This window comes from Myodes glareolus, chromosome 1, assembly GCF_982192425.1.
Source record: "Myodes glareolus chromosome 1, mMyoGla1.1, whole genome shotgun sequence".
Lineage (NCBI taxonomy): Eukaryota > Metazoa > Chordata > Mammalia > Rodentia > Cricetidae > Myodes > Myodes glareolus.
Window position 1 is genome coordinate 29,022,631 of NC_142026.1, and position 22,694 is coordinate 29,045,324.

General features: G+C 54.7%; 1 protein-coding gene and 1 pseudogene across 2 annotated transcripts; one reads left to right on the top strand and one right to left on the bottom strand.

Moving 5' to 3' along the window:
* Positions 1-2,663: 2,663 nt before the first annotated feature.
* Ecel1 (endothelin converting enzyme like 1) lies at positions 2,664-11,764 on the bottom strand. 2 transcript variants are annotated; one of them, XM_087905116.1, is made up of 18 exons: positions 11,553-11,764; positions 9,508-10,392; positions 8,839-8,907; positions 8,626-8,736; positions 8,445-8,537; positions 8,148-8,272; positions 7,259-7,481; positions 6,706-6,804; positions 6,373-6,447; positions 6,141-6,244; positions 5,831-5,889; positions 5,693-5,744; positions 4,725-4,792; positions 4,466-4,590; positions 4,099-4,164; positions 3,630-3,725; positions 3,252-3,328; positions 2,664-3,098 (listed from the first exon to the last, which is right to left on the bottom strand). In XM_087905116.1, exons 2-18 carry the CDS (start codon positions 10,291-10,293, stop codon positions 2,999-3,001), a joined length of 2,328 nt encoding a protein of 775 aa, XP_087761242.1. In that variant the 5' UTR covers positions 10,294-10,392; positions 11,553-11,764; the 3' UTR covers positions 2,664-2,998. The 2 variants fall into 2 exon arrangements, with proteins under 2 accessions (XP_087761242.1, XP_087761238.1); XM_087905112.1 differs by lacking the exon at positions 11,553-11,764 and adding an exon at positions 11,330-11,454.
* Positions 10,336-11,966, top strand: LOC148123274 (uncharacterized; annotated as a pseudogene).
* The last annotated feature ends 10,728 nt before the right edge of the window (positions 11,967-22,694 follow it).

The following is a 22,694-nucleotide window of genomic DNA, read 5'->3' on the forward strand; positions in this document are numbered from 1 at the left end:
CTCTCCTACTTGATCAAAGGAATACCCACACACACACAAGCTGAGGCATACCCCCAGAATCCTTGGCCTTGAGAACCCGAGTTGAGCTCATACTCATGGACCATGCCTGGCAGCCATGATGGAGCAAGGCATGATGGGTACTGTGAAGAGGCAGCCCTGGAGTGGGAAGAGGGAAGACCCATATGTGGATCCACCGTCAAATATGGCAGGGGACTTCCTTGCTCATACGCTGCTAGGAGCCCAGAGAAGGTATCTGTCTCCCTGAGGTCACACAGCAATAACCTCTGGGTTTGAGGGCCAGTCACAAAGATGGGTGTTGGAATCAGATTCAGCCTAGAAGGCCCAGGCAGCCGATTTCAGGAAATATTGCCAGAGAGGGAGACGTGCAGCTCTGGGCACGTGAGAATAGGTGGGTGCCTGGAAACGGACGTGCGGTTAGAATGTCCCCAGCCCTTTATTTCCCTGCTATTAAATACTTAGTGGAGGATTGTATTTGTCATCCCAGGGTGCGGTTTGGAGTACACCTGCTGTGAATATGAGCTCAATGGAGCCAGTCCTATCACCACCCTTCTGGGCTCCTGGCCGCCTGTCGTTATGGCCTAGAAGGTTCTTCGCTGCTGCTACGCTGATGCCCCCTCACCCAAACAGAATGGAACCTAAGGCGATGTGGGGTTGGGGGTCTGTGTTGTTCTGGGTTTATGCGCTCTCTCCTCCACCTTAGGAGATCTCCTCAGTTCCCAGCTCAGGGCCTAGCTGGCAGGGGAACAGCCACGGCCTGTGCTGTGTGTGGTCTCCTGATAGAACTCAGAGGAGAAGACAGAGAGTCTGACGCCTGAAGGCAAGAGGACTCAGAAGCCAGCAGGTAACCTGTTGCTATGTGCATCGCTTTGGGTTGTGATGAAAGTGTTCATAAGGGTCTATTTGCAGCAGCAGTCTGGGGTCTAGCAGGTGACACACAACAATGACATTGGACTCAGGCTGCCTGTTCAGGAACAGTCTCTAGCCCGGGAAATTAATATCCTCTGCCAGCACCCCACTGATGTCCTCAGCAGGGCATGGTTGGAGTTGGGAGGGGGGCTTGGCCTTTGACTTTGAGATCTCCCTTGGCTGCACCCACAGAAGCAGAAGGGACTGGACTTGGGTAGAACTGGGGGACGTTGGTCAAGACATGGAGGCTGGGTTTGGAACCCCGGTTCTGTCTAGACCCAGTACAGAATAATGGGGTGAATCTAGGACATGAGGGATATCAGATATCAGGACCCCAAACTATCTCATAGGTCAAGGCACAAGGAGTGTCCTTCTATACAAGCTACCCAAGGAGCATGCTGTATTTGCACCCGGGCCAGGAGGAAAAGAAAATACAGAACCCATTCCAGCATGGGACACACCTCATGGAAATGTCCCTGACAAGCAGTTCTGAGTTGGGCTTTGTGTTCAAGACTGAGCAGTGTGCCCTTTGCCATCTTTTCCCAACACCTGGGGTGTAGGGCCTATGGGGCAAACCCTGCTCCAGGGGTTCATCTTGAGGACAGTTTCTGGTCAGCCAACAAAAACATTCTGTTTGTTCCTGTGCTCCCTCTGCCCCACCTGGTGATTAGTTATAGGGCATTGCCACTCCATCTTGGGTGTGGCGATGTCCCACCTGCCTAGGGAAATTCCTTGTGCAGTAGCTAGGTGTAGAATTTCCCCAAGGTTGAATAACTGATCTCCTTTCGAATGACCCAGGTCTTGTGTACGTTCTTTCAATCTCTAGGCCCTCGCCCGGCTCACGTAGGCTCACGTACTGTACCGAGAGGGTAACGCAGACACAGGTGTTACACTTGCCCGGTTCACGTACTGCACCGAGAGGGTAACGCAGACGCAGGTGTTACACTTGCCCGGCTCACGTACTGTACTGAGAGGGTAACGCAGATGCAGGTGTTACACTGGAGCTACTGTGTGACCACCATGGACTAGGAGGAAGAGCTGTCCCTTCTATACTGGCCATTCTGGAGGTTCCTTCTCAGAGTCTGCCCCCTCATCAGGGTCACACCATTGCAGACCAAGTTCAGATAACTGGGGCCTGAGAGGAACAGCAGGTGCCCACTGACTTCCTTCCTTGCAGACACGGGGTCTCTCGGGTACCCAGCATGAGGATCTTCTCACTAGGCACTGCTCTCCATGACTGGGCAGCACCAGCAGGCACTCGTGTCTAGCCCCGGCGGCATTCTCCACATCCTTTCCACTGGTTGTGCCTAGAGCCCCTCAGCTAATTACCTGCCATGCCTCAGCTCATGTAGGAGCCCTCACTCCATGCTGCAGAAGGCCAGATGCTAGGGGGGCTGGCCTCAAGTCGATGGAACCTGGGGCCCCAGTCACCTTCCCGGATGAGAAGCCGACATGGAGGCCTGGCTGGGACATTGAGGGAGAAAAACTGGCTTTCCATTGCCAGCAAATCTCTGTATCACCCCAAAAAGTAAAAGGCAGGTCAGCAGGCCACAGGGCTGGACTGGAGGTACCTTAGAAGGAAGCTGCCTCATGGCTGTGGGGAGCAGGGAGGAAGCATCAACTAGCAGAGAGGTAAACAGAAGGAGCCAGCATCTGTCTCTAGGGTCCCAGCTGTGCTGCCCGCTGAGGCTCCCACCCACAGGACCCTCCACTGCGGCTGGGTCTGGAGGCCAATGTCATAGATAGCACAGCAGCTTTATTGACCAGACTTATCAGCAAGAACACAGCAGTGGGACCTGTACAGTCCAGCCCCAGCTGGGGTCCAGCTGCCTACAGCCAAGTTTGGGGACCTCCTATCTCCTCGAGTGCCCCCCAGAACCTAGCCTTACCCCTAACTCCAGGCCCTGGCTGAAGCAAAGGCCTGCAGGGTATGGGAAGACAGTCACATAGAGGTTGGAAGGCAGGTAGACCTGGAGCGGGGCAGCATGGGGCTCGTGCTGCCCCAGCAGCCGTTGGAAGTCATCCGTGCAGGGCAGTGGGGGCGTGCAGGAAGACAGGCAGACAGCCAGGCTCACCACACAGAGCATTTGTGGACAGGGTTCATGGGAGAGTCCTTGGGACAGTGGAAGGCCCGGCCGAACTCCTCAAACTGGGACACACTGCCCAGGACCCTGGGATGGGGGGGAAGAGACCCCAGCAGTGTGAGCTTCGCCAGCTACCCCGGGGCTTTTTCTGGGTTGACCCATGTCCCTTCTTGTCCCTCTGCCCCCATGCAGACACAAGGAGGGGACTGGCTGCCCAGAAAGGCAGGCGGGCGGGCATACCGGTAGTGCTCAGGTGCGTGCTTGTCTGTCAGCACCTGCAGGTAGATGGACTGCGACCGCCGCTTGATGCACCAGTTCTGGGACCCAGCCGGCCAAGGGAAGGAGAGGAAGAAATGGAACCAGGTGCCTACTGCTTATTCCCTCCCCTTCCCGCCACTTAGGCCCCAGCAGAAGCCAGGGGCCATCATCTCTAAGGACAGACAGGTGACGGGAATCTCTAAGAGAACAGACAGGCTGGACCCTGGGAATGGCCATTTGAGGCCAGTGCATTTGAGACTGAACCGGGACACCGCATTCCCTGCCCAGCCCCTGCCCAGCCCCTGCCCAGCCCCTGCCCAGCCCCTGCCCAGCCCCTGTCAAGCTAGCCATCCAGCCCACCTGGGCAAAGGCAATGAAGAAAAGCTGGTTGTGTGTGTACTTGAGCCGGTGCAGCGGATGCTCAGGGCCGTGCTCCCGAACCCACTTCTGATAGGCCTGGCGGTGCAGAGAGCCGGGAGCTGCTGTGAGCGTTCACACTGCATGCTGTTCCTTCTCCATCCTCCCCCACCAGAAGACCAGCCCCTCCCCCCCAGACCCAGCTCTCTACCGCCCATTCTGTCGTACTCCCGGCCTGTCTACCTTCCTGCTTTGGCATATCCATCCCAGAATAGTGCCACCCCCTCCAGGCAGTCCTCTCCGCTCTCCCAAGGAAGGTGGCACCTGCTCTGGTTTGTTTTCCCCCCAAAGACCCCGGTCTAGGCAAGAGCATCAGCAGGATGAAGAGGGAGAGACTGCGTCCCTCGTCTGGGACACATCCACCACATCCACCTGTTCCCCAGCAGAGACAGAGAGTAGGCTGGTGGCTCACATAGTAGGCCAGTTTCAGGCCTCCCATGTCTGCGATGTTCTCACCAAGTGTGTGCTTCCCATTCACCTGAAGGAAGGAGAAGGAGCCACATGGGGCCTGCTGGCCTCCCACAGATCTGGCTACCCTGAGCTAGCTCCTGCCCCTCCCCCTTTTCCAGGGAATTCAGGAACCGCTTTTTCCTCCCCTCGCCCCTACACATGTACCATGCAAGTCTTCTTCGTGAAGTATGTGGCTGTTCATGTACATGGGAATCCAGAGCATGTGTGCAGGGACCTTATCTGGGTACATGTAAATGTGCGTGAGCGTGCCTGCTTCCAGTCTGCGGCCAGCCAAAGGGGCACTGACGGCAAAGGTGGCAAGGTCTCACCCGCTGGTTGTAGACGGTAAAGTTGTCATAGAGACGAACAATGCACTCGGCCTTGCGCAGAAAGCGGCTGTAGGAAGCCTCTGTCCACCAGTGCAACAGGTTTCCTGAGCGGTCATACTGGCCCCCTGTGGGCAACAGACGGATATGCCAGCATACCAAGAGTGAGCCTCACTCTAGGGCCAGGCTGGGCACGTAGTTCATCCCTTATGGCTCTCCCACTCTCTGTCCTCCCCTCCCCCAAGATGCTCTCAGGTCTTACCCCAGTCATCGTAACCATGGGTCAGTTCATGTCCAATGATGGTGCCAATGCCCCCGTAGTTCAGAGACCTGGACGCACAGCGGCAGGTTAGGCCCTAGCCCTCACCTGCCCTCTGAGAGCCCCACACTGCTGCCCAGGCCCCTATTGTTCCTGACAGGTGGCCAGGGAAGCCTAAGTGGTCTAAGCATCTCCAAGGTCCTGGGCATGTGTCCCGTAGCTTCCTCACAGGCTCCATGAAAGGTACCAGTGACTACATGTCTACCCGCGTTCTGGGCAATAACATCTTACAAAGTTGGTGGAGGCTGTGAGTTAAAAGAAGCAGGAAGGAAGCTCAGGAATTCACTTGAGGGCTAGGCCTCCTTTCTCATCTCTAAGTTCCCTCGCTTTCTGAGCCTAAAACGGGTAGAGATATGCTAGTGAGCTTTGGCTGTGAGCTTGGCATAGCCTAGAGTCATCTGAGCTGGCCTCAGTGGGGGATTGTCCGACTCGCATTGGCCGGTAGCCATGTCTTTGAGAGACTGTCTTGATTGATGATGGATGTGGGAGAGCCCAGTCAGTCCACTGTGGCCATCCCTAGGCAGGGGGTCTGGGATGTCTGAGGAGATAAGCTGATCGGGAGCCAGAGCAAGCTAGAGAGTGAGGAAGTAACATTCCTCCGTGGGCTCTTCCCTGACTTCCCTCAATACTGAACTGTGACCTGGGAGTGTAAATAATGAACCCTTTCCTCCCCAGGTTACCTCTGGTCAGGGTATTTTATTGCAGCAATAGTTATAGTCAGGAAGCTGTTGCATACAATTTCTTCCAAATAACCATAGGTGACATGAAACGGAACTATGGGAACCCAGGGTCTGTGGCTAAAATCACTCGGTTCTTCCTCCAACATACACACACACACACACACATACCACAACCTGCCACCTGTAGACAGGGCTGGCGGACCCAGTGCACCCTTTAAGTTCCCTACTTACTGTGGGAAGTCGGGGTCATACAGGGTGGGCTGCAGGATGCCAGCTGGGAAAACTGAGAGGAAGGTACGGTTACTGGGAAACACATGCACTTTCAGGCCCACCCCGGGGCGGCGGGCAGGGCGGGACACATCTCCTTACCCATCTGATTCTTGTTGGGTAGATAGTAGGCATTGAGTGCCTGTGGAGGGAGCAGCCACCTGTGCCGGGAGGCCAGAGTCACCGGGAGGGTGCATACCACTTCTCCGGGATCCTCACATCCTAGCATCCTTCAAGGTGGTCCTGATAACACAGCTAGCTTCTAACAGAGCATCCTCTGGCCTCCCTCGGGCTAGGCCCTCCCCTTGGTCTCCTCGCCTGTGCTCTACACAGGTCCATGTACTCCGCATGCCAGCACGCCCCGCTTTCCTCACGGCCCTCCTTGACCCCTAGCTCAGGGCCAGGCACCCACGTGGATTTGTCCACCTCCTGTCGAATCTTCTTGACGGACAGCTGGATGCTGAAGCGGATGCTGTTCAGGATGTTCTTGAAGTAGGTCTTCTCGTGGACCTCAAACTGCATGGGGATGGGCAATGCTCAGCCGTGAGCTGGGGAAGGGCCAGGCCATTGCCTGAAGAACCGTGACCCCTCCCGGTCTCGTGGTGGGTTTCCCTGGGGCCTGGGGGCAGTGGAATCCTGCTTACCTCATATTCTTTATCTACGGCCTCAGGTTTCAGCAGGAAGTCCGGGTAGCCGACCATGACCATCATATACTGGAGCTGCAGGTGAGAGGCAAGGGACCCAGGCCTCAGGAGACAGCCTCTCCCAGGCCAAAAATAAAAATAAAAATAATAAAAAGAGCTTCAGACTAGCCTGGGACTGGGATGAAGGTAGGACCGAGCAGAGCGGACAATTCCATACAATCCCATAAAGGTATCTTTGCCTCTTTCCTCCTCTTATTCCCTGGGCCTGATACTCAGTAGGCACTCAAACAAGTATTTGTGGAACCAACTACTGGGATTCAGACCCTATCTCACCTTGGCCCGAGCGGCTGCCTTGGTCTGGGCGTCCATCCAGTCCAGCTCCTCCAGGCGCTGGCCCAGGATGTACTTGATATCTTCCACCAGCTGCTGCACCTGAGGGTCAGACACCAGGGATGGAGAGTCAACTAGGAAGGTAAAGCTGACCTAACCCCCGCCCCGGGTACCAAAGGTTTCCTATCATCTAATTCTTCAGTATAGGGCACCAAGCTGAACGCTAAGGAGAGACACGGCAAGCAGGTCCCTACACTCAGCGGCGTGAGAGCAAGCTTCCAACCTGAAAGAAGGAACCATCCCAGCACAATTCTGACCAGTTCTAAGATCATGTCTCCTGATCAAGGCTAAGGAGGACCCTCAGGGGAAAGGCAGAGCAAGCCACCTGCAGCTGACTGCAGGCAAGCTTCCCAGGGAGGTGCATCCTAGATCCTCAGGGACAGCTAAGCCCTATGCCCAACCTATGCCCTGAGCCACAAAGGGAAGCATGGGGTCTTCCATTGTCCACACCGAGCTCACCACTTGCACCCCCACCCTAGACCCAGGGCAGCCTGACCTTGGCTTTACTGGCAGCTGAGAAGTGCTCATGTACAAAGAGGGCACCGAGAGCCATGCCAAAGTGGCGGTTGGCCTGGCCCAGGCAGACTCGGGCCAACTCCTGGGGCTTGTCACTGCCCTCCATCTCTCTGGCCAGCTCGTGCAGTGCCTCGCGGAATGGTGGGGACAGGTGCTCACTCAGAACCACCACCACACGCCACACGAGGTAGTTGTGTAGGATCCTGGAGGCCAGGTAAAACAGGATTGTCCAGACAGGCATGCAGGAAGGTCACCCTGGCCCTACCTCCCTGTGCTCCCAAGCTAGGATAGGACCCAGTACCCTACCCTGCCCGCTAAAAAGATGAAAGAGGTCAATTTAGATAGGCAGAAATCAACTTTGAAATGTCCCAAGCTCCACCATACATACAGCAGAATATGATCTTGCTAATAATCCTTAAGCCTGACCCTGATGGGCCAGCATCGTTTCCTACTTTCGTATGGGACACCGAGCATTCAGAGATGGTTGCCTAGATGGCCTTCTCTTCCTTCCCTGAATGTGCAGAGACTAGCAGGATTTCCCCCAAAAATCACACACACACACACACACACACACACACACACACACACACACACACACACGTGCAGTATGACTTTAGCTACAAATCCCTGAGTGATGTTCAAACTCTCTGCCTCACCATCCTAGGAGGTGAGGGCAGCTCAAGGGAACCCCAGGCTATTCAGTCTCCCACAGCGGAAGAGAGCGTACCAGCTTCCCATCCCAGCCCTCCCACCCACCTCCTGAAGGGTAGCTTCAGCAGAGACAGGGAGGTCACCCAGTGGGCAGCTCTAGGTTGCTGAAGGAGAGGCCCGGAGCCAGGAGTGCAGGGGTGAGGGACTGGCAGCCTCACCTGCGGGGTGTGGAGCGGATGAGCTGGGACACCTGCTGCATGTAGTCTGTGGCCAGCAGCACCACCTCCTCATCCTCAGAGAAGTCCTCCTGGAAGATCTGGTCCAGCAGCCACTTCCACTGCAACTGTGGGGCCAAGGATAGGAAAACAAGGGATAGCAAAAGGGTCAAAGAGAGGCAACAAAGGCACAGTGGGCATGGGGTGGGGGTGACATGGAAGGCCTCAGACATACCTAAGGAAGGTGCCCTGCCATCCCAGCCCTTGCATCACCCCTCCACCAGGTCTGGGGACACTCACATGGGGTGTGATCTTCTGTAGCTGGCCCAGAGTCACTTTGTTGTACATGGAGCTGACATCTCGACGGAGATCATCATATTCCGACACCGAGATCTGGAGTGGAGACCAGACAGACCCGGGGCCTGACCTAGGCTCCCTGCCCAGGTCCCAGTCCCAGGAGCTCCCAGCCCCTCCTGCTCACATTGGCCAGCCTCTGTTCCAGTTGAAGGATCTCTTGAGCCTTCTGCTCCACAGCATCTGCCCCCAATAGTCTGAGAAGTCGTTCCATGAACACCCTGTAAGCTGCCAGGATCTACACCAGGACAGGAGTACCTCAGTTAGCTGAGGGAGACACCCCTGGGGCTCTTTCATGGAGACCCTTCCTTTCCAGAAGCCCCACCCCATACCCAGGCACCTTTTCACTCTCCTCATCTTGAGCTAGGTACAGGGTTCTTTCTGGCAGTGTGAGCCCATCCTGGTCAATCTGAGGAGGAAAACAGGAACTACAGGTCAGAAGTGAATGGCCACTTTTCCAGCGTTCCCACCCAGCTGTCACAAAAGAGAAGATGATTCAAACATAGATCCTTTGCCACAAGCTGCGGGAGCACAAGAACCAAGCCCTCCCTTCTTCTTTAGAGGCTAGCCGAACCCCATCGCTGTTAGTCCTTAAGATGCCTCTGTGGAACCCACCCTTCACTCCTTCCCCAACAGCCTTCACTTTCTCCACCTGTAGGGACACCATGGGGCGGCGCTGTACTGGGAGTTGGCACCTCTGGAATTCCTGCTCAACCCCAATCTTTCAGGGCGGTAGCCCGCGGTTCCCCACTCCCGGAGCCCCGCCTGCCTGAGGACTGGGAATTGCGGCTCCCGCGGCTCAGCTAAACACCGCAATTACTCCAGGGAAATTACTTGCGCCCTCCTCCCGCGCTCTGCCCGCCGCGTGCTCCGCTCCTCCCCGCGCCCCTCGCAGTCCGAACCCGCATCTCGGGCGCGGGATCGAGCTTGGGGCACGCGGCGCCAAGGGGTCCCAGGTCTCAGGCGGAGCGCAGGGGTTGCGGTGGTGGGGTGGGGTTGACACACTCACTCGGATGACGTAGCGCGAGGAGTTCCTGTCGTCCAGGCTGACTGTGAGCGAGAAGAGCGCGGCCGCGCTGTACACGCCTTGCGCCTTGTACAACAGTCGGTTGAGGTCCCAGCGAGCCGCCCCCGGGCGATCGGCCGTGCCGCCCAGGTCCCAGCCGCCGCAGTCCTCGATGACCTCGAGCATGGGCCGCGGTCCGAGCCTCTCGATCTCGCGCATGTCGAGGCACGAGCGGAAGAAGGCGCGCACCTTGCGCTGCGCAGCGCCGCCGGGGCCTCCCGCGGGTCTCGCCAGCAGGCGCCGCAGACGCTCCTCGTTCTGCTCGCCGATGGCAGCGATCGTGCCGTAGGTGAGCTTGTCGTCGGGGATGGCGTGGCGCCGCAGCCAGCCCCCGCACGCAAACGAGTAGAAGTCCTGGCACGGGTCGATGCTGGCGTCCAGGTTGGCAGACAGGAAGCGGGCGGCGCGCGCAAAGGCCTTGCGCTCCGGGCAGCCCTCGGGACAGGCTCCACCACCTCCCGCCGCTCCCGGGCCCAGGTACTTGAGTGCCAGCATGGCCGCCAGGATGGCACAGAGGCCGGCGGCGAACACCAGCCCCGACAGCAGGCACACCTCGCGTCGGTTCCATCGCTGCAGCCCGGCCCGGGCCCCGCTAGCGCTGCGCCCTGCGCCCCTCGGGAAGCCTGGAGGCAGCGAGGTCCCTCGGGCGCCCCCGGTACCACAACGGCTTACATACTTGACTTCCTGGAACTCATCGTAGTGTGCTGTCATGGAATATGGGGCCTCCATGGTGCTGAGGCTGTGGCCACACACGCCTGGTTTGGTCGGCTATAGGCTGTTTCTATCTTCGGGCTTTCTGATGGGCGCCCACATGACCCTTGGTCACAGCTGTAGGAAGGGAACATTAGCAGGCTCAGAGAGGCCCTAGAAAGCGAGGGGGACCCAGGAACAAGGGATGGAGGTTAGTTTAAGAAGATGGAGGCCACCTGTGATCCACAACCAAAGCCTGCGCCTGACTTCACTTCACCACCCAAGGAAGAAGGAAAGAGGAGGGCTCAGTAGCCACAAGCTCGTACGGCAATAGGAGCCTTTTAACCTGTCTTCCCACGTCCCGGCATGGTCACCGCAGAGTTGGGATGCCCTGACACAAGGCAAAAGAGCACCGGATACAAAGTGGGGCTTCACTAGCAACCTGTTTCACCCTTGCCTTTGCCTTTCTTGCCCATCATCTGATCCAATCGAGGCTCGGTGGGGGAGGGGGGAAGCAGAAGCCAGAGAAAGGAGGTGTGGTCAGGGGCGCCTCTATGCGGACCCTGAAACCTCCTGCTTTCTGCACTAAAAAGCTATCAGATACCCAAACTTTGTCCTCGGGGAGGTCTGCAGGACCACTCCCAAGCCAGCTTCTGACTGTTTCTCTTCAGTAGCCCCAAAGCCCACCAGCCTTTTTCCCAAGCAGCGGCACACTCCAGCCCCCACCCCACCCCACCCCACCCCCCGACGGCCCTGACCAGAGGTTGGTTTCATCATTTGCCACCCATCGCAGCCCTGGGCCATTCCTGGCGTCAACAGGTTCTCCCCAGAACCCAAAGTTGGGCGAAGTTTCACCCCTTCTTCTAAGCCGGCCCTGAGCTCGGAGTCTCCTGCGTCGCGCGGTGCAGCCAACGGAGCTTAAGAGCCGAGACCTGGAGTCGCAGCCGCAGCCGCAGCTGGAACCAGAGCCGGGAGGACACAGACAAAGCCAAGGAGCTCGGCTCAGCGACCGCGGTGGCCCCAGAGGTGGCTGGGACGTGTGACCTCGGCGACAGTGGACCCAAATGACACTTACCCGGCAGGTGCGCGTCTGGGCCGGACGAGGACCGAGGAGTCGGGAGCAAATCCCGGCCTCAGCTGGAGCAGAGCTGTACTGGCTGCCGCTCCGTGTGCCCGCCGCCTCCTCTGCCGCCGCGCCGCGCCGCCCGCCGGCCCCGAAGGAGGGGGCGCGCAGGCGGCTCCACCCTCCTCCTCCCGCCCCCTGCACCCCTCCTTCTCCCTGCTTCCCTCCGGGCTACCTGTCAGCTCCCGCAGCGCGGAGGTGGGGATGACGACCGCCGAGATACGCTCCTGAGGGTGGTGCATCAGTTTCAGGCTCCAGAACTCCGGAGTCCGGATCTGTCCCGGGAAGAGGAAGCGGCAGTCCCTTCTGATGAGGTGCCTCCGCTTGGAGCCACCTACAGTCTGCGGTAAAGGGGTTGAAGCTAGAGATCTAGAGGCGACAGGGCCGTCTGGGCCGAGCCCACAGCAGCTCAGCCCAGGGAGAACTCAGATGGGCTGTGGGAGGCGCAGGTGAAGAGCATGTATCTTGCCCCGCACTCTGCCAGGCGCCCTCAGCATCAGCTCTTCTTTGTCCTCGTGTTCACGCTTGTCCCGTCTGTGGTTGGTGCAGTGCCCTTCACTTAGCTGGGGAGGCTGCAAGAAGAGGCTGAGGCTGCGGCCTCCTCAATCTTATTTTCTTCCCGCTGCCATCACTGCCAGGAAGTCCCTGGCCCACAGAGGGAGAAAGGCCAAGAAAAGGATGCTGTAGGCTGGGAGAGGCAGGGATCTCACCCCACTTCGCTCAGAACTACTCATGGGATTGCATGAGGTGAATTTACCCGGCCTTCCACCGCTTCTAGTTGTACTTCCTTTTGAAATGTTGTCCCTCCCTCCTCCCAAGAGGCAGAACCATCTTTGCCTCTCCACTGTATCCAGAAGGTGATGCCCGCAGGTGACAGAGAGCTAGCAGCTTCCTAAAGGACTGGTACTGTTTCTGGAATCGATTCTCCCTGCCTTGCCTTACCCATCTCTTCCTGTTTCCCTGGCAAACGACCACACACCAGCAACAATTGCAGCCCCGTGGCTCCTGCCTGCAGCCCTGGCCTAAGCAGTGTTTCAGACATTGGGGAATACCCATATGATGGAATCCATGTTGAGGTGGGAATGAAGAAATGTGTCCAGTGTCCTGCCACCCTCCCCCGGGGATGTTCTTCAGTTGGCCACCAGTCACAAGCCTTCAGTAGCCACTTCTACCAACCTCCTGCCTGTCCAGTCTGTCTATCTTCTCCATCTCTTAAGTCTCTCAGTCAGGCCATCCTAAGGTCCTCCTCTGCCCCATGCATTTCTTCTCAGGTCCAATTAATTCTACCGAGGGGAAATGGAATTACGCAAAACGCTGTGTTTCCATGAGGGGGAGGGGAGGGCAGGGCGGTGGCAGAGTGGCTCTTTGTGCTTTTAATCTGCATTTTCCCCTCAACATTCCATCTCCAGGAGGATAATTTTCCAGCCTTTTCAGGCCCTGATTGGTATCATTTCTCCAGCAATGACAGCTTTTATTTTCCCCGAAATGAATGCCGTGAAATTTCCAAGAAATATAAAAATGGATATTGTCTCAAGAAACCGACTACTCCAACAGGAAGGCACAGAGGCAAACCTGCGTCCCCGGGGACTTTCCACTGCGGCCACAGGAGGATGGGGACCCTGGTCCTCAGTCCCTTCCTCTGTTTCCTGCCTCGGGGTCAGCCCTTGCACTGCCTTCATCCGGTTACCATTCCCACACTCCAGCTACCATTGATCATTCATTTATCTCCCAGCCAGTCTATTTGGGCCTCCCAGTCTACCTGTTCTGTTCAACATCTTGTTCTCCACACAGAGCAGTCCTGAGTGCAGGAACGGAGTCAGCTGGAGTTAGCTGAGAACCAGCTGGTCCTTGTCACCCTGACATGTTCAGCGGTCAGGCTGCCCGTAGAAACGGTCCAAACACCCATCCCCTTCTTTCTCCTGCCTGTCTTCAGAAAAGGAAGGTGAATGGGACCCAGGGATCTGAACTCCAGCTCCTTGCTCTCTTCATCTCTGGGGTTCTCAGAGATCCTCCTTCAATTACTAGGTGACTCCAGAACTGATTAGCAAGAGAGTGACAGGGCACGGCCATGCCTACCTGAGACCAGCAGAGCCCCGAGTGAGACGCTAGAAGCCCAGCTTGGGGAGAGAGGGCTCATGGCAGCCAGAGAAGGCACAAAGGGGTGCAAGGGACAGCAGAGAAGCCTCTGGAAGCAGTTCTTTGCTCCCACATGAGCTGAGATCATATTTCAACAACTCTGCTGATGGGGCATCACTGGGTCTGGGTTCTAGGAAGGAACACCAGTAGCCCATCTCTGGCACTCTTTGGGACAGCAGCATTCACACTAAGGACTCACAGCTATTCAACATTCACCAAGATGCTACCTGTCTTGCCCTAAAAGAGAGCTACCACTCAAAGCCAGACCAACCAGTCTCAGACCTAGTTATGGTCAGTCCCCACTCTATACCATGTGGGATAGAACCTTGGCCCCTGCTTTGTGTCAGTACTGGGATACACCCTATCCAGTCAATGCCCTGGTCTCCCAACTGTTCTGTGGTATCTCCTAGACCACCACCAGCTCCCTGCCCTCCGCCCGGCCTCCCTGGGCTCATCCATCCATTATTCACGGCACAAAATGGATTTTTAATTTGAGAAATGAAATGACTCTCCCTAGTGGCTGGTGTGGTGTGGTGGTGGAGGGGAGAGTAGAAAGGTCGGCTCCTAGAGATGACTGCACACTGCTAACTATGGATCTCCTTGGGAAAATGAAGGCCCGCTGCAGGCGATGGGGGTGCCACAGGTGCATGCACCCCACCCACCGCCCAGACTCATGCCTCCACTCTGGTCACGCTGTTGCTGTCATTGGTTGGGTTAACTGTGTCCATCAGTTCTGCCTCAGCCCATTGTGAGGTCTGGGGATAGGTAGAGCAGTCGTCCCTTTGCTTCCAGAGTTCTGTGCCAGCCTCCTGGCGGGTCTGTCACCTCTCAAAGTCTTCACTCTCTGGTCATCTGGCCTCCCCAGGATTCTGCCCATCCAGTAATTCGCAGCTCAAATTGTATTTTTAAATTTATCTTTCATTTATTATTTAGTTAGTTAATTATTGCAACAAGGCCTCGCTATGTTGCCCCAGCTGATCTGGAACTCCTGGACTCAAGCAATCCTCCTGCCTCAACCTCCTAAATAGCTGGGATCACGGTCAGAGCCCACTACCATGCCTGGCTATGTAATGGCTTTTGGGGTGGGGTTTTATTTCTCTGTAAGCCCTGGAAGCCCTGGAACTCAAATTGTAGACCTCGAACTCAGAGATCCACCTGCCTCTGCTTTTTGAGGGTTGAGATTAAAGGGTACACCACCACACCTGGCTATGAAATGGCTTTTCAATTTGAGAAATGAAATGTCACTCTCTTATGACTGGGATGACAGGCAGAGACCAAAGAAGCCTGGGATCTCCTGTATCCAATCTAATTTAGGTTCCCAGTTCAGCTGCTATGTGAAGCCCTGACTTTTCACTGTGTATCCTTTAGTCTAGGCAGCTGCCTTGGCTTTCCCCTCTGGCCTCCAGTCTCCAGAACCCCGAGTCACCCCTCATGACTAAGCTTAGTCACTTTAATATATTCCTTGAGGCAGTCATCCCTTACCCCCACCGATGTGTGTGTGTGTAGAGACCAGAGACCAACCACAGGTATTCTTCCTCAGGTACTACTACCTACCTTATCTTTTGAAACAAGGTCTCTCATTGGCCTGGAGCTCACCAAGTAGATTAGGCTGGCTGGCCACCTGACCAGTGGGATCTTCCTGTCCCCATCTTCCTGATATAAGTTTTATGAACATGGGTACCACACCCAACATTTTTGTTTTGGTTTTGTTTTTAACGTGGGTTCTGAGAATCAAACACTGGTCCTCATGTGGGCGTGGCAAACACTTTACCAGCTCAGCTCTTACTCCCCAGCCTGGAAGGGGCCACGTCTATGTCTTCTCTGCCCTTCCCACTCTGAGTCCCTCCCTGCCTACTCTCCCTCCTCTCCATGATTAAGTTTCACTTCCCAGAACACAACTGACTCCCTTACACCTCAGGATCTTAGCACTACTGACTGGAACATCCGCTGTCACCTCTTGGCCAGTTGTCAGTCATCTTTCTGGCTTTCTGGAGCATTTCCAAGTGGCATCTTCAGTCTTCAAGTCTGGACAAATGTTATCTCCGTGGCCTTGGGTCATGCCCTCTGAGTCCCCGCCACACTGCTCTTGCACGGAGCCCAGCAAAGGGACTTGCAAAATGGGCTCCAGGAATCCACCGGTGCATACCTCCCCAGCACCAAGTCCACCACCACAGCCAACCTCTGGGGATTGGGCACATGTTCTCAGGTTTGCGCAGCCAACGCTACCAACTGAACCATTCCCCAGCCTCTGGAACAATGTTTTGTCTTTAAAAAAAAAAAAAACTTTATTTAACTTTATTTCATGCACATTGATATAACGATGTCAGATTCTCTGGAACTGGGGTTACAAACAGCTGAGAACTGCCATGTGGGTGCTGGGGATTGAACCCGGGTCCTCTGGAGGAGCAGTCAGTGCTCTTAACCACTGAGCCATCTCACCAGCCCCCCAACCCCCCAATGTTTTATCTTAACAAATACCTGAGTATCTTCTTGTTTCAAAAAGATTTAAATTACATATATATGTGGAGGACCAAGCTGAAGAGTCTCCTTCCCATCTCTTCCTGTCCTCCTGGGCCTGTGGATCCATAACCCATGTGAGCCTCCCTTCCTCCTTGGTGTGGCCCTGCACCCTTGTTCACGGCAGCTGAGTGTCCTTCCTCAAGCCCACTCTACTTTTGGAGCCGCTGCACGACTGTGCCCAGAAACTCGGGCAAGGGCATCCTGAAGCTGGCTGGGGTCCAGCTGTAAGGTCCAGGACCTGAGTTGCAGGTGCTGAGTCTGGGAAGGACAAATGCTAGGGCTGGCTTTACCCAGAAACCTCTGAAGAAATAGCAGTCCTTGTGGCTGGGACCTTGACCTCCTGTCCAGATACCCTGCCTCCAAAGGCCCTTCCTGGATCTCCTGGTCTGAGGAGCCGTCTTTTATCTGTTGCTCTGGGTACATCTTGTACCAGATTTGTCCCTACCTGACATTCTCTTGTGACTTGCTCTGTTCCCAATGGCAGCCTCCCGTCCTCAGTTTGTTAGAAGCAGATTTTTTTTTTTTACATTGCACTATCCATCCTGCCCAGTGAGGTTTGGGTACCGGGCGTGGGGTCAGGGTGGGGCCAGGCCAATAGAGCAGGCAAGGCAGTATCCATCAGAGGTGGAAAGGACAGGTTATTTGGAAGGCAGGCTTGCAAGCCTGCGGCTCTGACAGCTAGGCCTCTGGGGCTCACCACTTTGATGGAAAGGTAGACAGACAGTTCCGCTCTTGCTGCAGACAAAAACAAGGCAGAGGATTAGGGCTGTGTGGCACTGGACCTCACAGCCTAGGCACCCCTTCCTGCCTGTCACAGCGGCCATTGCCCATTACTGCAAGGGAAAAAAAAAGCCAAAGGGACCCAAAAGGAATCTTTCTTGGCTCAAAGGGTCTCTAGGTCCCCTCCCCCAGCACTCCATCCTCATTTCAAGTGATTGGAGCTGAAGGGGATTGTTAGGTAATTAAAGCTGAGCCACTAATTGTTCCTTTTAGGAAAAAGAGCCTGGATGCAGAGAGGAGGGCACAGGGAGTCTCACGGGGCTAGGGCTGGCTCTGGCCCTGGCCCTGCGTGGGGCCTTCTAGAATTTCTATGTGTTTGAGGAAGGGGTGTATTCAGAGACTAGACAAAATGGATGGAAGACCAGAACCAAGTTCAGGGCCCTATGGAGCAACTGTGTAATACCATGGTTGTCCAAGCCTAGCTCTGCACTCTGTACACACCTGTCCAGATGTGGATTGGGATGGAGCTTGGCAAGGATCTTCTGCAGCATCCTCTGAGAACAAGCGGCAGGATGCCAGGGCCCAGCCCCCGCCCCCTGCAGTTCCAGGCTGACCTCTGGACAGGGAGCCTTGGTTCTAAGTTCCTGCCCTGCCTTCCTCCCCTGCTGGCCCCTAGAGCGGGCACTCTGGCCTCACAGAGTTAGCCAGAAGCTAGGTAGGTGTCCACCAGCTTAGGAAAGCAGTCACATCTGGAGATGCCGTCAGCTTGGCTCCAAGCCCGCTCCTGGAAAGAAATGCCAGGGCCTCTGCCACTGTTGCCAAAGGGAGCTTTCATTTTCTATCGCTGCCTAACAAGCTACTCCAAACACAGCCTTCAGAACACAGCTGAACTCTTTCACAGTCTCTGTGTTCTTAGCCCGGGTGTGGCTAACTATATTTTTGTGCTCTTTGTCCCACTAGACTCAGATCAAGGCGTCACTCACACTGCCATTCTTCCCGCAGACTCAGGGTCTTTGCCATGCTCACGGGTGGGGCAGAATTCTGTTCTTTGTAGCTAGATAATTCAGGTGTCCGGCTCGGGCTAGTTGTCCAGCAGGGGCTACTCTTCACTCCTGTGGTCGCCTGCATCCTAATCAGCATCCTCATCTCTAAAGCCAGCAAGGGGTGTGTATTCCACAGTGGATCTGAATATCTACCAGATGAACAACCAAGGAGAATGCTCTGCTCTAAAGGGCTCATGGGGTGGGGGGGGAGGCTAGGTCAATTCATCTTCCCAATCTCCCCCATTTTGAGGTCAACTCTCTGGAATATTCATGGCATCTTCAAAGCCATTTCGCAGCGGTATCTAGATGTGTGTTTGATTGAATTACAGGGCGCGATGCATGTGTTCACCAGAGGCCTAGAATCTCGATGACCCCGTAGAATCCTGCCACAAGGGTGAGTCAAAGGTCAGAGTCAGTGCTAACATACGAGCCCTGAGCACTCTTCTGGCCTGGTGAATTGTTTGGTTTTTGTTTGGTTAGTTTTTAGACAACTTGACCCACACCAGGGTCATCTGGGAAGAGGGAACTTTGATTGAGAAAATGCTTCCATTAGATTGGACAATAGCCAAGTCTGTGGGGGCATTTTCTTGATTAATGACTGGTATGGGAGGAAACAGCCCACTGTGGGCAGGTGGCTCTGCGTTGTATAACAAAGCAGGCTGAGCAAGCCATAGGGAGCAAACCAGGAACCAGCACTCCTCCACGGTCTTCAGTTCCTGCTTCCAGGTTCCTGCTTTGAGTTTCTTCACTGGTAACTGTAAGCTTAAGTAAACCTTTTGTTCCCCAAGTTGCTTTTGGCCATGATGTTTATATCACTCTATCAGACATAACCTCAGCCAAGCTGTGGTGGCACACACCTTTAATCCTAGCACTCAGGAGGCAGAGGCAGGAGAATCTCTATGAGTTTGAAGCCAGCCTGGTCTACGAAGCAAGTTTCAGGACAGCCATAGCGATGCAAAAAGAGCCTGCTCTGGAAAACCAAAACCAAAACAAAACAAAAAGACACAGCCTCTGGGCCAGGACCTGGACTCTAGGGCTAAATGATCTTGTTTAGTCCCCAGAATGATCCCAGGAATGAACACAACTATTCCCCAATTTTACAGAGAATGCAACCAAGATACCATGAATTTCACAAAGTCACACAGCTGATAACCAGCCTGGCCGAGAAGCAAGGGTTACCCAGGGTCTGATCTAGACCTTGTTGTGTGTTCTTGGGAAAACTGTGCAACTACTCTGGGCCTCTGTTCGATGAAAATGCTAAAATACATTCTCCATAGACAAGTAGGTCAGATTCCGTGCACATACAATAGAAGATCAACAAGCTGGTCCACCCCTTCCATAGCCAGTTGATATGTGGTTGCTGGATTGGCATCTATAACACCTGATGAGATAAATGGGACCAGTCCCCGATGCCCATCCAACTACAGCCAGTCTGACTCTGTGACCCAATGACAATGCCCCCAGCATTGAGGCTGAGAGGCCTCCCAGCATCAAAATCCCGAAGATCAATGGCCAGGAATTGCTGCTCACCAGTGCAGGCTGGCTCCTAGACCCCTGAGTGGGACCTGAATCCCTAGACCAGGATAGACACACGTATCTGTGAGGTGTGCCTGCCTTGCCACTCTCTCCTCTCTGTGAGGCCGTTCTGAGGAGAGAGGCAATGGCCACCTGCTCCCTCCCCATGAGAAAAGCCTGTCAGTCACCCCCATGGTCACCTCCCCCACTTCCCGCCCCCGCCCCCACGCTTGAGCTGCCTCCCTCAGTAATGGGCTTAATCATAACATGCATTAGCTAGGGCCTGCTGCCTGCAATTACCACTTCAATCAGCCACCCACCACCCGCCACCCCCCAGCCTCGGGCCACCCATAGGGACACCCCACCACTCCACCCCACCTCCCCCCAAATGTAGCACAGGAGCTCCAGACTGTGCAGATGGACAGAGATGTGACCCCTGCAGCAGAGCCCTGGGGTGGGGCTGGCCAGTGGGCAGAGAGCCACCGTGGCTCAGGGTTACAGGCAATTATTTTAAAAGCCTGCTGAGGGAAATGTGCTGCCTGCCCAGTGCAGCGTTTGTCTTCCTGAGGTTATGTTGACCCAGGTAGCTGACGGTCAGCTAGCACACAGTGTGTTCACACGCTGGCCACACTGCACAAGCACCAACTGGTACCAGGGCATCAGCAAGATATACACAGACCGTGGTACCCACCTGGACCTTAAAGAGTTGGATACTGTCTCTAAGATGTAGGCACCAAAAACCAGAACTTGGCTTGGGGGCTTTTTCTATGCAGCCCCTTGAACTCTTTAGCCCCAGTTCCTAGCACCAATTCCCTCCTAGGGTGCAGGGAGCAGAGGTGCTGAGATGAGCTGGAAGGCTTCCCATGACATCTAGCCTCGGCACTGGATGGGAACTGGAGAGAAGGGCAGGAGGCGGGCCTGGTGCGGGGAGTGGAGGGAGGGTGCTGTTGTGCTGTGATTCTCTCTAATTGCTGTTTTGCTGAGAGGTAATTAAAATGCCTTTTTATTTCACACGTCAGAGCCCTCGCCAGGCTGTGGAGAGGGCACAGGGGGAAGCCAGGAGGTGGAGGCAATAGAGAGCTAGGTGCCTGGCACGTGCGGGAGTCGGAGAGGTGAAGCACTGAACCCAGCCAGCCTGCCAGGAGGCCCCCTGTCTGGCCCCTGGTACAACCTATGAGCATCAGGAGTGTAGCTCAGACCGAGGTCTGTGGAGACCACCACACCCATCTAAGGCCATGGTAAGGAAATCAGCATCATGCCTGGTGCCTCCTCCATGCAGGTGTTCTGCTGGCCGCTCAACTTGCAAAGCAACCACTCCTGTGAAGATACCACCATTATCCCAGGAGCGAGGAAGAAAGAGCCATGAACTTCTGGCTTCTCAGTCAGTCACCTAGTAGGATGGGATTTGAACTGGACAGACTCTAAACCCAAAAGCTTTAGGGCAACCTACCCATCCAGCCACATACCTGTTCCTTCCTAGAGTCCCACAGCCCTACTCTGACTCTCTTCCGAGCCCCATAGGAAGGGCACAGACCTAAGTGTGTGACAATACCTACTATCAAGCAAGTCCGTCCCTGTCACTCTAGGCCTGTTGTTGCAACCTTTCTCAGGGGTCACCTATCAGATATCCTGCATATCAGATGTTTACATTATGATTCATAACAGTAGCAAAATGACAGTTATAAAGTAGCAACAAAAATAATTCTATAGTTGGGGTCACCACAACCTGGGGAACTGTGTTAAAGGCTCTCAGCATTAGGAAGGTTGAGAACCACTGCTCTAGACTCTACGTTACCTGCCAATAGACCGCTTGAGGCAGGGGAGTCAGGACTTGCACTGGCTACAATTAGAACAGAGCCTGGGTAATTACCCAGGCAGAGTCAGGCTGGAAAGCAGAAGGTCCCCTGCATTCTCTTAGGGTGGCTGGAGATGATAGGTTAACAGCATCTAGGCATCACTGGTTGAGGAGGCAGACCAGGTCCAACTGAACCACACCTCTGTGTTTCTTGTTCTGCTCCAACCAACCTCCTTGGATGCCTATTCTCTCCTTTCAGTGTGGGCCTGGTACCACATCACCCCATCTGTATCCTCATCCTTCTTCCTTCACCATCATCACACCATCACCTCATCTACGGTCCTTGGCTTAGTAGAATTCATCATCATCTCTGCCATGGACGTCAGCATCAACATCGGGTAATCACTATCCCATCACCAGCATTGCCATCACCACCATCAGCAGCAGGGCTCGCCTGGTACCCAGCACTATCTAACCTTACTGAATCCCCAGAAGACCTCCACGCTCTGATTTCTCGGGTGGACAAGCCAAACCTTACGGCCAAGGAGCTTACCCAAAGTCACTGAGGCAGAATTGAAATCTCAACTGCTTGACCCCGGAGTTTGAAGTCATAGTTGCTATAGGCTACCACTGTCGGTCCAGAGGACTGGGACCTGTCACAGGGAAAGAGACGTCGGGGGAGGTTCACTAGGACTACTTAGGCAGCAGCAGCAGAGGTGTGCCCTGTACTTAGTCCAGTTTTCTTAGTAGACAACCTGACTTGTCACTCCGGTAGTGCTTAACAGCCTGCTTCCCAGCCCTCCCGTCTGCACTTCACCAGAGCTGCAGGGGCAGGATAGCTCCAAGAAAAGCCAGTAATACTCAAGCTAAAGGGGCAGAGAGATGGATCTGTGGTTAAGAGCACTTGCTGCTCCTCCAGAGGACCTGGGTTCAACCCTTAGCACTTACGTGGTGGCTCCCAGCTATCTAATGCCCTCTTCTGATCTCTGCAGGTACCAGGCAAATACATGGTTCACATACATTCAGACAAAACTCTCATACACATAAAATTGAAATAAATAGCTGGGCGTGGTAGTGCACACCTTTAATCCCAGCGCTCAGCAGGCAGAAAAAGGCAGATCTCTGTGAGTTCAAAGTCAGCCTGGTTTACAAAGAGAGTTCCAAGACAGCACAATCATGACTGTTATGCAGAGAAATCCTATACCAAACACACACAAACATACATACATAAACACACACACATTTTAAATAATATTTAAGCTGTATTACAGAGTTTTATTTGTTTGGGAGAGGTAGAAATGTGTTTGCATGCAGAAGCCAGAAGCTGGAGTCAGGTGTCTTCTCCGATTGTTTCCTATCTTATTTTTTGTTATATATATTTACTTACTTTATGTGTATGGTGTCTTGCCTGTATGTATGTGTAGGGACAATGTGGAATTCAGAAGAAAGCATCGGATTCCCTGGACCTGGAGTCACGGATGGCTATGAGCCACCACATGGGTGCCTGGATCGTAGCCCAGGACCTCTGTAAAAGCACCAAGCACTCTTTAACCACTGAGTCATCTCTTTAGCCCCTTCCAACTTCTTT